At 41.8% G+C, this 14,986-nt stretch overlaps 1 protein-coding gene across 3 annotated transcripts in view; it reads left to right on the top strand.

Annotated features, from left to right (window-relative positions):
* FBXL20 (F-box and leucine rich repeat protein 20) overlaps positions 1 to 14,379 on the top strand; it is a 107,844-nt gene extending 93,465 nt beyond the window's left edge. For all 3 annotated transcript variants that reach the window (XM_044248091.1, XM_044248092.1, XM_044248093.1), the window contains exons 11-15: positions 1,610 to 1,670; positions 2,557 to 2,601; positions 4,447 to 4,503; positions 5,837 to 6,049; positions 7,494 to 14,379. In XM_044248091.1, the coding sequence (XP_044104026.1) occupies positions 1,610 to 1,670; positions 2,557 to 2,601; positions 4,447 to 4,503; positions 5,837 to 6,049; positions 7,494 to 7,601 (484 nt within the window). In that variant the 3' untranslated portion in view covers positions 7,602 to 14,379. The remainder of the gene's footprint in view (positions 1 to 1,609; positions 1,671 to 2,556; positions 2,602 to 4,446; positions 4,504 to 5,836; positions 6,050 to 7,493) is intronic.
* Positions 14,380 to 14,986: the final 607 nt, after the last annotated feature.

The raw sequence follows: 14,986 nt of genomic DNA on the forward strand, positions 1-14,986 counted from the left end.
ATTTAAAAAAAAAAATAGCTCTGCAGGAATACTTCCTTTGTGTTCGTGGTCTTTTAGAGAAAGCCTGATTTCTCTGTGGTTCCTCCTCTTTGCCTAAAGAAGCATTGGCTGAATAATTTACTAAGAATGCAGTGTTAGCATGCACATGCTTTCAAACCCATATTGGTTCTGTAAAAGTACACAACATGCTGTTTTGTAATAAATAAGGATGATCCCCATATACCTTTTTTGTTCTTAAAACAACTTTATTGTATCCTAGATATGTTAACCCTTGTTTTAAGTGATTTTCAAATATTAATTCATTCAATCCCCATAATAGCATATAAGCACTGTTATTATCTCCATATTACAGATGAGAAAACTGAAGCACAGAGAGAGGTCAGGTAACCTGTTCAAGGTCTCACAGCTAGTGAGTTCAGATGCAAGGGTTCAAACTCAGGCAGTCTGGTCCAGAACCCAAGAAACCACATATAATAATCACTATAAACCCATGTAAATTTATTAAAGCTTTTTGTTATTACCTGGCCAGAGGCCTAACCATAATTGTTAAAAGAAAAGTTGCCTAGATTATCAGAGTTCCTTGATATATCATAGACTTGGTCAAAAATAATACTATCAGAGGCCTGGGGCTAAGGAGGCAGCAAGAGTCCTCCCTAAAAATATTACACATGACCTTTTTCTCTTTTAAAGCAAGGAGTGTTCAGCTTCTTACTCCTTCATGGTTTATTTTATTGTTCGGACATATTGCTCTCAAATATCAGAATCAAAAGTTAGGTTCAGTCAGATCCTGCTTCCCCTTTAGATGTTCATTTATCATTGCTGGTTGATAATGATTTCTTCTATTATAGCTTTGTTTGTTTCAACTCATGTAGTAAGTAATTCATAAGCAAACATGAAGATGTTATTTGGTACTATCATGCAGATGCCACCCGACTCTTCACCAAAAAGAGCTACTTTTGATTCCCAGGTCCTGTGGTTAGTATTTCGGTTGGTGTTCAGCAGTTCCTGAGTAGGAGACTGGCTGCCAGCTCAGCCCCCCTCTGTGCTGGGCCTCCCTGGGAGCTTGTGGGAAGAGGCAGGACACTTAGGGTGTTTTTTTCATAAGTGTGGAATTTCATACATGGGACAGGCCTGTAATTAACCAGTCCCTTCATAGTATTTTTAAAAGCCTATTTAAATTTGAGTGAACCTACATGTAAAATGGGGAAAGAGAATAATTTACTTAAGCAACAGATTAATTGAAGCAGAGTATTTATCTCCATTTCCTTTGTTTTCTAGGAGCAGGCTGCCCTCTGGGGGTAAGCAGTATGCCATCAAGAAGGCTTTTAAATGCATTTTGGCATTAACTACAAGCTTCTATTATATTCTTCTGATTGCATCACCCTGAAATGTGGTATTTACAGGACCACTTTATGATGACTCCATGAAAATGAATGGCAAGATCTGTATACAGACTTGCTTAGCTGTTAATGTCACTCTATCATGCAGTGTTTAGGGACTAGGAGGTTGTTTTCTTAAATTCTTGCTGTTTTAATAAACCCAGTTTTCAGAAAACAAGGGCTTGACTTTCACTTTGTTTTGTTTTGTTTTGTTTTGTTTTTTTCAACAGAATATTAGAAGTGGCGAGGTGTTCTCAATTAACAGATGTAGGCTTTACCACTCTGGCCAGGGTAAGTTATTTTCTCCAGGTTCTTTACAAAATAATTTTTTTTTTAATTTCACAAGAGTGAGCAACAAGGGAAACGTGGAATGGCAGCAAAGTGGAGGAGGGTGTGGAGTGTGAGAGCACTTCTCTGGCTAGTGTGCCTGAGTTCTCGTGCTGCAGCCACAGGCCTAAAGAACATGAACTGCTCTAGAAATACAGATGTGTCTTGGAGACCATGATGTTCCTTCTTGAGACTTGATTTGCCACATTTTCATTAGATGGTAAGCGAGGCAGGGCCTTCCTAATGCTTCGTGGAAAAGCTTTCTTGGTTATTTGGTGTGTGACTGGTGGGTGAGAGTAACGTTGAATAGACCTGATTTTAAATGGAGGTGGTTTAAGAGATTTTTTTTGTGTTCTCCAGAATAAATACTTGGAATAGTTTTATAAATCACTGTATAATGATAGTATTCAAAATTATACTGTCTTTAGCATATATGGACTCTGGGGAGGGACATTTGCTTTCAGGAAGACTGATGGAAGACTAATGGGTAGGGGGCAGGACGTAGCATAACTCAATGAAGACACACAGTTTACCTTCCATTCTTTCAAAGAGATAATTTTCATTAAATTATTTATGGTTGGAAGCATTCTGTATTAGCTTGGTATTAATGTGCAGAAAATGTATTCCCTTGGACTTAAAAGATAATAGATACATAATTGAGAAATTTCCACTGTGATCAAGGCCTTTTAAAATGTGTGATTAATGAAGGCAGAAAGTGACATTAGAATGACACCAGCTCTGAAACTTAAGATTTTGTCCGTGTATTTAATTCTGCTTCTTAGTGTTCTGGCTTTAAATTTTCCCATGTTTTAAATCTTGGTGCTATAATGTTTGGTTTTGTATTCTGTAGAATTGCCATGAGCTTGAAAAAATGGACCTGGAAGAGTGTGTTCAGGTAAGAGTGTAGATTTCTACTCAGAAATACATTATCGTGGCAGCTGGGTGGCTCAGTGGGTTAAGCCTCTGCCTTCCCCTCAGGTCATGATCTCAGGATCCTGGAATCAAGCCCCACATCGGGCTCTCTGCTTAGTGGAAGGCCTGCTTCCCCCTTTCTGTCACTCTACCTGCCTCTCTGCCTGCTTGTGATCTCTGTCAAATAAATAAATAAAATCTTTAAAAAAAAAAAAGTTTAAAAATAATACATTATCATAGGGGCACCTGGGTGGCTCAGTTGGTTAGGAGTCTCTTTGTTTCGGCTTGCAGACTCTGGGGTTCATGCTCAATGGGGAGTCTGCTTGAGATTCTCTCCCTCACCTGCCCCCCTCTACCCATCTCCCCCTAAAATAAACAAATTCTTAAAAAAAGAGAGAGATACAGTATGATACAGACTGGCAAAAAAAAACAAACAAACAACCTTATGTAATACATACACATCGAAACATTCAGTTCCCTGTCCCAGTATAGTATAGTGCCTGGTGGCAGTGCTGATTCTTCATTTATTGAGGTGTCCTCCAGGTGTCCAGGCAGAAGTACTCGTGCCATACATGGTAAGGAACTAGGAAAATACATGCCATCAGTAAGGTTGCCAGTGGAAAGAAAGTAGGTCCAAGCATTCAGGCCGTAAAGATGTTAAAGTGTTTCCTTAGACATACAGGGTTATAACAGTAGTAAATAATTAAAGCCCCATCACATGAACAGTATGGCACTGCCCCCCACCTTTTTTTTTAGTTCAGTGAGACTATGGACCCCTTATAATATTAGCCCTGGAGATCCAACTCTGCCCTTTGGGCAGACAGACCAAATACTGCCTTAGCAACTGTTTCTTTTATTACCTATTATAAGAGCTTCAAGATTAGTAGTTGATCAGAGAGAAATTTTTGAAGGGGGACTCCTAAAAAGGAGATAGATTAGTAAATCTTTTTAATGGTAAAAATAAAGATACTTCTAGTAACTATAGAGGTCCGTTTTTTCTAAATTACTTGTTATCCAGACACTCCTTAGCAACTGTTCTTACTAAACTAGAACTTGGTCACATCCATCCATCTCTCACACATGCCTGAGTTTGCAGTGCATCCTCTTCAGTGTTACTCCTTCTCAGTGATGTGCACATACCTTCTCTCCCCAACCTTCCATCCCCCACCATTTCTTAGCCCCTGTGAAGTTGTGTGTTACGGTCATCATCATCATTTCAGAGTTGGAGGAACATTTGAAAAGAAGCACTGATCTATTTTCCAGCCTAAGATAACTCTAAAAGACTGTTCTTCCTTCAAGAGTTCCTCCTTCTTGAATGTTCATAGTTAACCCAAATTCCAGCAGCCCCTTTTCTGTCGTCTTTGGGAAAATACCTGACACCCAGCTTATCAGAGTTCTATCAAGGCTTATAAAATATAGGCCAGATATAATTAATAATTTGAGGATATTTTCCCATTAAAAAAAATTTTTTTTTAATGGAGCCGCGTCTCCTGATTCTTTTCTGTGGTGGTTCTGAGGAGGTAAAACAAAGTCCAGTGGGTAGAAATAACAAGGGGACAGATTTTCATTCATTTCAGAAACAAAAGAGAATTTTCAATAGACCTGTTCAAAGATGGAAGACTCCAGATGACTAGATGTTTTCAAGCCTGCCTGGATAGGTTCTCAAAGAACAGGTTCAAGTAGCTGAAGGGCTTTCAATCTTAAGATCTGTTATTTTTATGATTAATATCAGGGTATCAGTGTAGAACACAGTTATGCTCAAGAATGAGGTATAGCCAAGAAGCTTTTTTGGAATTATACCTATAATAAACTTACGTGTTTCTTTCAGATAACAGATAGCACGTTAATCCAACTTTCTATACACTGTCCTCGACTTCAAGTATTGGTAAGTTTGACTTTTTAAAGTTTTATGTGTTCATTGGATTTAATCAAAACCTACCTCATACTTTCTTCTTGGTGTCTGGCTACCATTTTGGGAAAACATATTTCTGAAAATTGCCAATTTACAGAGGACCAAGGTATTATTTATCAGTACTTGGAGATTGAAAAGTGACAAGGAGGGTATGACTTCTCCCTCCCACATGAATTACACTTCAGCCTGAATAATGTTTAAATTTCAGCAATCCAGGAGACAGGATAGCCCAAAATACAATTTGCTTCACCTTGAGACTAAATGGTCCTGTAAAACAGAATTAATAAAGGCTTTACTAGGGGTGTTCTCTGCTACTCTTTCCAGTAGCACTGTGGGAATACATTCTGCTTAACTATTTTGTGTCCAGGCTCATTTTTTGTATGTATTTTATGGTATGTTACTAATTAGAATTGGGACAGGGGGGTTCAGAGTTTCACATGGGGGAACCAGGGATTTAAGGAAAATTGATAAAGTGAAGGAATTTGTGTAAAGAGATGACCACACCTGACAGGTGTAGGAATCATCTTCGGTTAGTTAACTGGACATTCCCCTGTACTAGGTATTCAGTATTTAGTCCAAATTCCAGAAGGTTTTGTTCAAGAAAAACTTGAGGGGCACCTGGATGCCTCAGTGGGTTAAGCCTCTGCCTCCGGGTCAGGTCATGATCTCAGGGTCCTGGGATTGAGCCCCACATTGGGCTCTCTGCTCAGCTGGGAACCCCCTCCCCCACCCCCCCAATCTCTGCCTACTTGTGATCTCTGTCAGATAAACCAATTTTTCTAAAAGTATTTAAAAAAAGGAAAAAAACTTGAGCCCCTCTTATCCCTATAGAAAAGTATAAATTTGTATGTGGGCTTGGATATCATGATTTGTTCATGAACTATTCCGTAGTCATTGCATGAACTCACAGTATATTTAAAATCACACACAGAAGGACTTCTGGGTGGCTTAGTAGGTTAAGCGTCCAGCTCTCGATTTTGGCTCAGGTCATGATCTCAGAGTTGTGAGATAGAGCCCTGCATCGGGCTTCGTGCTGGACATGGAGCCTGCTTCAGATTCTCTCTCCCTCTCCCTCTGCTCCCTCTCTGAAAAAAGAATCACACACAGAAACGTCAGTCACTGATAGTCAAAAGCAGAACCCCAGCAACTCTAGTTTGCTTTCTTACTTCACCACGTAGATCTGGTGACGGCTCCATAGACATCACAATCCAACTCAGAAGGTTTCCTTTCTGCCTGTATACAGGCTGATGGCTAGAAAAATACCGTGAAGTGTTCCAGTGTCCTTCCTTGCTCTATTTGGCTGCAGAGTCTGTCTCACTGTGAGCTGATCACAGACGATGGAATTCGTCACCTGGGGAATGGGGCCTGCGCCCATGACCAGCTGGAGGTGATTGAACTGGACAACTGCCCACTGATCACAGATGCTTCCCTGGAGCACTTGAAGAGTTGTCACAGCCTCGAGCGGATAGAACTCTATGACTGCCAGCAGATCACACGGGCTGGGATCAAGAGACTCAGGGTAAACACGGCCACACACTCTCCAGCTCTGGTGCTCTCGGCACCTTCCCTTCTTTCTTTTTTTCCCTCTTCCATTTCCTTTTTGTTTGTTGTGTTTGTTTTTGTTATAGATGTAGATTTCTGTGACTTGGACATTTAGCAAAGAGGAAAAAAAAAAATGGAGAGCAAACCTAAGGGTAGATAGTTTTTACCTGTTGTTCCAGATGGAAATTTAGTGGGAAAATACCCACTGAGAGGAAGAAAGTAGGTCTTCTCCCAGCAGAGACTCTCCCGTAATGTCCAGGGCTTAATAACATGCCCAGAGTCAAAAACACATGCCAGATTCAGGAAAGAAAGAAATAACATAAAGAAAAATACTTAGTTAAATGGGATTTAAGAATTTAATTTGTATTTCCTTTCACATCAGACCCTTTTGCTGGGGTTCTTTTTTAAGACAACAAACGGATTAAGTAGGGTTTTTTGTTTGTTTTTGGTGGGGTTTTGGGTTTTTTTGTTTTTGTTTTTTAATGCTTTCTTTTAGCCCCATCCTCCATACTAAAGAGACCCATGCATCATCAAATGCCTAGAAGACAGGTTGCCAGCAAGGAGGTTATAAAAGGATGAATGAATCTATATGTTAGGTTATTCAGCTCAACAGACATTTATTGGAACATCTGTTTCACACCTGCTGTGGGAAAGGCACCGTACTTAGTTAGACCCTTACAACCAGTGTCTGAAAACATCCGTGTTGGCCATATGGCATCTGAGTACATAAAGGAGCACCAAACCTCATCTTTAGTTCCAGTTGGTCTTAGTTCTTCCTCTCCCTTCAGACCTAGAGGACTGAGAGCATAACTGCTGTGGAAAAGCCTTGCAGCCATATTCCTTCTACACCAAAAGAGGAGAGCCGCAGGCCAACGAGAGCCTCTCCTATAGATGGCCTCCTTACAGGATCTCTTCCAACTCTGAGTCGTCAAGACTTTTTATCTGTTCTCAAATCATCACTTAGCACTTTTCCATTTTAATTTAGCTATTTATGTCTAGACTGTTAAGTTCCCTAAGAGCAGGACCTTTGTGTTGACCATCTCTGTACTCCCTTATGTAACTAGCACAGTGCCTTGAGTGTGCCAGGAACTCAGAAACTACTTATGTAGTAAAAACAGTGTATTGTTAAAAGAGGATAATGGAGTTTTTAAGAAAATATCAGAAGAAACATTGTCCACAGTGACGTGGAAAAAATCATTTTAAGCATGTACAGTTTCTTTTAACTTTGGGAATGCAACTAGCAATCCCTTTGGGACAGGTTAAGAGATTAGTATAAAGTCTTACCCCAGTTTTATTATTAACTGGTACTCAGCCTCTGCCTTGCTTTCATGTTCACTTAGCCCCTTTGTTTTTTCTGAAAAGCAATTGTTGCTCTTTCTGTTGAAGCCCTCTCTCTTAGTAATGTTTCTGTCTTGTTTCAGACCCATTTGCCCAATATTAAAGTCCACGCCTACTTCGCACCTGTCACTCCACCCCCATCAGTAGGGGGCAGCAGACAGCGATTCTGCAGATGCTGCATCATCCTATGACAATGGAGGTGGTCAGCCTTGGTGAACTGAGTATTTAATGACACTTCTAGAGTTACAATGGAGTCTCCAGTGGAAGCAACCCCAGTGTTCTGGGCAAGGGTTACAAAGTGAGGGCAGCGTCCAGATCCCCAGAGCCGCACATAACATGCATACCCACCCTCACCGCCACCCACTCTAGTTCTGTGACCAGGGGACTGAAGCCCATGCCGGCTTTATCAAGTGGATTGGTGAAACTTAACCATTCCTGTTGGACATGCCAAGAAGAAAATCATAGGCAAGGCGGAGGGAAGGGGGCATTCCAGCAAACCCAGTGTTACTGCTTCTGCAGTTTCTTCATTTTGTGAAGGGGTTTCTTTGGTGATTTTGGAACAGCAACTGCAGTCCTCCAGGGTCAAGGAAAGCATAGAAAAACAATATATGTTGTATCCAGGGACCAGAAAGAAAATTTCTTTGCATCCTATAAATGGTAGTCATCCATCATGAGATGACTACAGAGCTGCTGTGCTTCCTTGTTCCCATGCCAACATGTGCTGAGCATGCTCACAAAGAAGGCTCATCCATTCCTCCTCCTGTTTTAAGTATTTGGCCCAGAGGTTTCCTAAATGGTTGCACTGAAATCGCTGTGGTCCAAATGTGATGACTTACTCACTCAGATTGTCACTCTCTGTAGCACACTTGTGCACCTGTCTTTCGGTCTTTGTTGCTCCCTCCTGCACTCTTGCTCAGTCTGTCACCTGTTCATTGTGTGCTTACTCACACTCGATTGTTACTCTTCTGCTGTTGCTGTGTTTACAGTGTGCATTTTGGATGATTAGTTGGGGTTACCAAACATTTTTAAAAGAGACATTATCAATAAATATTTTTTTAATTCTAAATTTTACCATTAGGGGACCCTGCCTGAATCTTTGCCAGTGCGAAGGGAAACTGTCACAAAACCGAGATATGGTACGAGAAGAAATTGAGCTAAAACTGTTTTGATGAAAACAAACTTTGCCTTTTGGTTTCTGTTATACCTTGTGATACTATAATAATGCGCATGATATGCCCAGTATTCTCCCTGCACCTCCCATCAGAATCCACTAACTTAATAAGGAGAAAGAAATGCATTATTAGTAAAGAGTGGAATGGCAGATCCCAAAACTGAGCCCGAAAGCACCCCCCACCCAAGGGTAGACATGTCAAATATTCACTGAAATCTAGGTGTGAGCAGTACCATCGCGGATTGGTGTCTGTGAGGTTGTTTTGTTCTAGTAAGAGTGCTGCTAGAGTTGCTGTGCCGTCTAGCTGGTCAGTTTCTCTCTTTTTTTCCCCCTGTTCCAGCCTTTCAGGGACACGAGAATGACCCTAGAACAGTTGCTCAACTGTATGTCAGTGTTGATGGTGTATCTCAAATGTTGGCACCTCAAAGGACCAGAACCATTTCAAAACCTGTCATTGCTGTCTCTCTTGTGCTCCAGGATTCCCATGAAGGAAATCCAAGGGCAACCAGATGAAGGCTTTGAGAAGAAGCAAGGGGTTCGGTGTCTCTGCCCAGCATGGGTAGCAGAGCTGAAGGCCTATTCAGTGCCCATAATTCAGAGTCAAGGAAGAGACTTCCTTCCTTCCCCCAAAAAAGTCATAAAGGATGAGGAAACTAAAATCAGTTTCTAAAGTATAGGAAGTAGATTTCTAAAGCCCAAAGTTAGAAGCCTTATGTGGTTTTTTAATAGGACACCTTTTTTTTGGGTCTTTTAGGACATTCTTGTGCAGTCTGCCATGATCTTAGATCATCTTCTGCATGATCCAGGCTGTTAAAAGACTTGTTATAATGCTGCAGGTGCTGGCTGTACCAGCATATGTAAGAAAAAAGTAGGACTGACTTCTCCACAAGCAATTCCATGAAAGGATGCTAGAAATCTGTACTGTCCACCATTATTTTGCATGTTAAATTTACTTTAAGTCCTATTTTTTATTATGCCCTTTTAAAAGCTCAAATTACTTTCATTTTTCATTATTCCTTCCCCTTATCCTCTTTTCAAAATATCATATGAAGAATATACTTAATTTTTTTTATTGGAGTATAGTTGGCATAGGGATATACTTTGTAAAATGAGACTCCTTCTGGTTATACCCCACATATACAGATGCACACACTTGCACACATGCTTCCAGATGTGGTTGATAATATTCAGATCCCCAGGTAACTCATTCAGACAAAAGTAAAAAGAGAAATATTTAGGAGCCATCTGCTCTAACATATTATGGTTTTTTTAGTATTTTCTGAACAAATTGACCATAAAACCCTGATTGGTTAGTGAGTATGGATTTAAATTGCCCACCAGTAGAGGCCATTAAAGTATTTCTTTACTTAAAAAGTACATAAATGTAAAAGACCCTATTTACCAGGACACGAACATCTTGGAAATGCCGTTTCTCATCTCAAAGAATGGACCCATGTGCAGGTGCCTGTGGACTTGTTCAGGTGATCCCTGCCTATCTGGGCCAAGAGCAGAGTCCAGTGAGAAAAATGAAGTATGCAGCACTGGTGTGTATGTGGCCGGGCCTTGTTCCTTTCACAAGAAAACTTCAGGCCCTTCAAGCTTGGAAGGAAATAGATTTTTTTTATGCCAGTCTGCAACCTACACCAGCTAATGAAATGTGCCAGGAATTTAAGAACCCAGAACCTGGTAAGTTTTGGTCAGGTGGAAAGGGCCCCACCATCCTATCTTAATATCAGGGATACTTTTGCAAATTCAGTAAGACTTCAGGGATTTAGGAAAAGCTTCTTGGCCTGTTCCTTTGACTCCAGCCCTGGCCCTCTCTATCTTCCATGATGAAGAAATACAGAGTGAATGGAGAGATTTGAGATATGTTAGAATACGTCAGCGCTAATGCATAGATTCACAGGTAGCCAGGAGGGGTTACTGCTGTGTCTTTGGAGAATGTTATTAAACATCCAGATCACCTCTTTTCCAAGCAGCCTTTCCCTCTACATTTTCCAGCATCATTTGCTACATCAGTATCTTTTGTGGCCTCTACACTGGCTCCACCAAGGTGATCCCAGTTTCTTCTTTTTTTTTTTTTTTTTTTTTTTTTTTTGCAGTGCTCCCATTTTCTTCCTGTACTCATCCTTGCCTTCTGTTTAAAGCCTCCATCTTACTCCCAATGATGCTGCTGATTTATTCTCAGTGTCTCTAGTCTCTAACTTCCTCTTTAGGCCCTTGTCCTGACCGAAGCAAAGTCTCTGGGCAGCCTTGAATACAGTAACTGTTGTGTGATTCAGGTCATTTTTCACTGGGTGGTCTTAGACATTTGCTTACCAAAATTTGAAATCATACTGTTGGATATGAGGAGTAAGGGGATCAGGCTTTATCCTTTTTCCCCCCAATATTTTGACTATGAAAGCACATTGTGCTCTATGTAAAAAAAAAAAAAAAAAAGAATTATTTCCTTCTCCTCTGCTCTTCAGTGGATGTATTTCTTAAATGGCTTTTGTAAATTTCCACATTCATTAAGTTGATGTAGCAGACCTCCAGCACATATTTTAGAGGGACACCTGGCAAATATTTTTATGATGATTTATTTTGGGCTTTCCAAACAATTTGAACTGTTCGATACAGGTCTGATGCTATAGCATTCAGGTTCCTTTATTTCTCCTAATTGCCTTGTAAAATGCTTTGTTACCGATTTGATAGCCCACTCTTACCATAAGGGGTAAACAAGGTATGTGGGAATTTGTCCTGGTCTGAAGTTGTAGGGAAGTATGCGTGGCACCGGAAGGAAGAGGGGACTGCCTGCCTGCCTGTGTGAGCAGTATATCTTTAGGTGACTGTGATTTTGAAGAATAGGAACGCGTGTGGATTGTGGTTGACCCTTGGCCATTTAATGTTTATTGTGCTAAAAGTCATGGGTTCCTTATGACAGGTGATACTGGTACAGGAGGAGGGGGTTAAAGGAAACAGGTCTGTTCTGCCTTTCCTTCCTTGTGTGCATGGTGTGATTAGGTTTCCATCCCCATTGTGCATCCTGGCTGAGGAACTCTCTCAATGGTATGCTTTGGGCTTCCAGAACTTTTTTTTTTTTTTTTTTTTTTAAAGATTGCCTTCCTATCTGCCCACCAGTTCTAGGATCTTTAACCACCTCAAACCCAAGCAGTGTGAATGAGCCGAGACTTGTTTCAGACGACGGGGAGGATGTTTGTTTGGAGGTCTTGAGGCAAACCCTCCCCCTTACAATGACCTTGGACCAAAGAACCTAATAAATGCTCAAGCAGTATGAGGAGGGTGAGGGGAAGTAGGAGTCTAAGCCTCTCGTCACCTTTATTTCTCTCATAAACTTTAATTGTAATATTGGAAGATACAGAAAACTATATAAGACCATGTTGGTAGGCTATAATTAACCCAGGTAATTTGGGAATAACATTTGGCTGTATTTGCTATATCCAGGTGCCCTAACTGAACAGCTTGGTTCTCCAGCAAAGAACATGCTGCTCTAAGCTTGCCCTCTCACTTGAGACAAACTCTACTTGCCAGAAACTCATTTGAGGCACATAAATGCTTTTCCTGCATGCAGGGCTTCTGCAGCTTCCCCTCATAAGGCCAGTGTCTCTATTTCTCCATTTTTATTCTTAGGAACATCAGAGATACATCTCTGAAGGCTTTGACTCTTAGGAAAGTCAGTAAGAACCTCTCAGCTGAGTCTGAGTGAACCTTTGGAGCCCAACAGAGTTACACCTAATTTTCAGCAGGGGGTAAAAAAAATGTCTTGGACAAGCTCACATGTGGGATATTAAGAGAAATTCCGTAATGTGCTTCCATCTCTGCCTCATGCATTCTTTGAGTAAGCCCTCGGTGGAGTCTGGTTCGAAGGAGTTGAGTTCAGCCACGGTGTCTCACTGCCCTTTTAGGAAAAAGAACCATGAGCAACCAGAACTGTATCAATGGACTCTATTTTTTGTTTTTCAGTGTCTTGTTTTGAAGAATTGGGGTGGGAAAATGGTAGATGAGATTGAAAGTAAAGGAGAGAATCAGTTCTGGAACTGGGGCACTTTGCTTTGGGTACAGGCCTCTGTCCTGAATATGCAGAAACACCTGCCTGAGTAGATTTGCTTTCCTCTCCATCCAGTGAACTCTATGCCCTTCTCACTGGCACGGAGGGCTTCTACCCACCCTGCACCCGACCAGAGTCACCAGATGGGAATGGGCACCCCAAAAGAGGCGGTGAATGAGAATCCCCATCCCAAGAAGTGATGGGAGAAGAGAGGTGTCCAGACACATACGTTTTTTCTTTTGCCACACCCCAAGAACCCAGGGAAATCTTTGAAGTGATGTCTTTTTTATTAAAGTGGAAGAAGAAACCTTTGCCCCACAAAGTTCCACTTGTCACTGTTGCTAACTACTTACTTTCACTAATTCAAATCTGTGTCTCACTGCGGCTCACACACATGTGTTTCTTACCTTAGCCTAACCCTTCTTAGCCCCTGAAGTCATTATTTCTGTCTTCTTCCTCCCTCCCTCCCTTCCTTTTTTTCTTATGGCACTAGTGAACGACAACCGAAAGTCTTAGAAAATCCTAACTTGATAAACGAGTCTCTAACTGGCATGGTTTGATTAATTACTTTACCTCCCACCCGCCTCGCCCCCAAAGACTTGAATGATTTTCTTTCCTAGTGCTAGACCTGTAAAAAGTAAAACCTTTGCTGCTGCTTTTCTGGGTTTACATGTTTTTTCCTGCCCTTAAAAATAATTTCTTACCTGTGCTTCTCTGATGACTGTTACTTTCTAATAAGTGCAGGAAGGAGGTGAGCCTGAGATTTCTTCTCTTACTCCCCTCCTCACCCTACCCCAACTCCATGCTAACCTCTACCACACATGACCCGTGGGGCAGGGCTCAGCAGAAGCTACATGCTTAGTGGTTTTGCACTGTGCCTCTGCTCTTTCGGAGCTGGCCCCTGAGGATCTGTGACTGCCCAATCCGAAGGGTTAGAAGGGTTACAGTCCTTCCATTGGTTGGTCCAGGGGAGAAAGGACTTCTGCATTTTGCCTTTCTCCATTCCTGTATAATGACTCAACCTTCAGCTGCCTCCCACCCTGGCTGCCTCCTCTTTCCTACTAGGAATGATTTCCAGGTAACCTGCCTCAGGCGGTTTCTGGCTGCTCTCCTCAGCCTTGCCCACCTTCGGTGACCCTGAGAGCACAGACCTGTGCGGAGGGCAGACAGCTGGGAGGACCACCCCCACCTGACTGCCTGAGGACAGAGCTGGGTGGGCAAATGGTGCTGCGGGAGAAATTTTTACCTTCGAACCAGGCTGTTCCATCCCTGAGCTAACCCCCTCAAACCCCTCTCCCCCTGAGGGGACGGAAGGCAGAGGATGGTTGACTGGTAGGGCCTGATCCCAAACCTTGCCTAAGCCTCTTGAAGCCTCTCGGCCTCGCCCCCGAGTGCTTCAGCGCGGGGAGCTGCCGCTTCCCTGTTCCTCCGCCAGGCCTGCCCCCCCGCGCTCAGCCGCTCCCTGTGGCTGACCCGGTCCTGACTTGGTGACTGAGCACCAGGCTCCATTAGCTGTCCAAGTGACTGCTTCCACCCCATACTTTTGGCGCTTGAGGATGGGGGGAGGGAGGGTTATTTAAAATAAAATCCAAGGTGGCAGTAGAGGATTCCTTTTGCTTTAAAATCTTTGGACTAAAAGAAAAATGTTTTTTATATATAAATATATAAAGTAAATTGTTATGTAACTATTACTGTTTCCTGTATGTTCTAATTTTGTTTTATGATGTAATTAAAGGAAATAAGCTGTGAAGACTTTTCATTTTGCTGCGGAAATAGCCTGACTTGGAGCTGTGAGTCTTAACTTCCTTGAACCCCAGAACTGCAAAGGCTCCTGAGGCTGAATGAAGGCGCTTCTTTTAGGCATCCTTATTTTTTTTAGTATTCTTTAATTAATATCCTTTCTTTACTATTTAATAGGCTTAATACCTCTTTAATACCTTTACTTAATAACCTGAACTCCACCTGTCTCTGAGAAAAACAGAATACATAATACAAATCAGAGTTTCTAAAAAACCTTTGTTTTAATTCATTGACAGCAGCAGTTGAGCCTGGAGTCCCCTGTCTGTGGAGAGCACTGCCCTCTCCTTGACTAGAAGGAATGATGGAAAGAGGAGCGTAATAGTTACGCAAGCTCCAAGCCAGAGTGTCCGGCTTCTCCCACACACAATGACCTCAACTGGTTGACTCTCCCGTCTCTGTTCTTCGTTGGCAAAGTGGGGATAGCAGTACCTCCACTTCACAGTGTGAAGATTAAAGAGATAACACCACATGGTAGATACTTGCTACCTGCTTTTATTTCCTTTGCATCAACAAATATTTTAGTGTTGAGTCTGTGCTACGGGCTCCTAGGTTGAGAG

This window comes from Neovison vison, chromosome 5 (assembly GCF_020171115.1).
Source record: "Neovison vison isolate M4711 chromosome 5, ASM_NN_V1, whole genome shotgun sequence".
Classification (NCBI taxonomy): Eukaryota; Metazoa; Chordata; class Mammalia; order Carnivora; family Mustelidae; genus Neogale; species Neogale vison.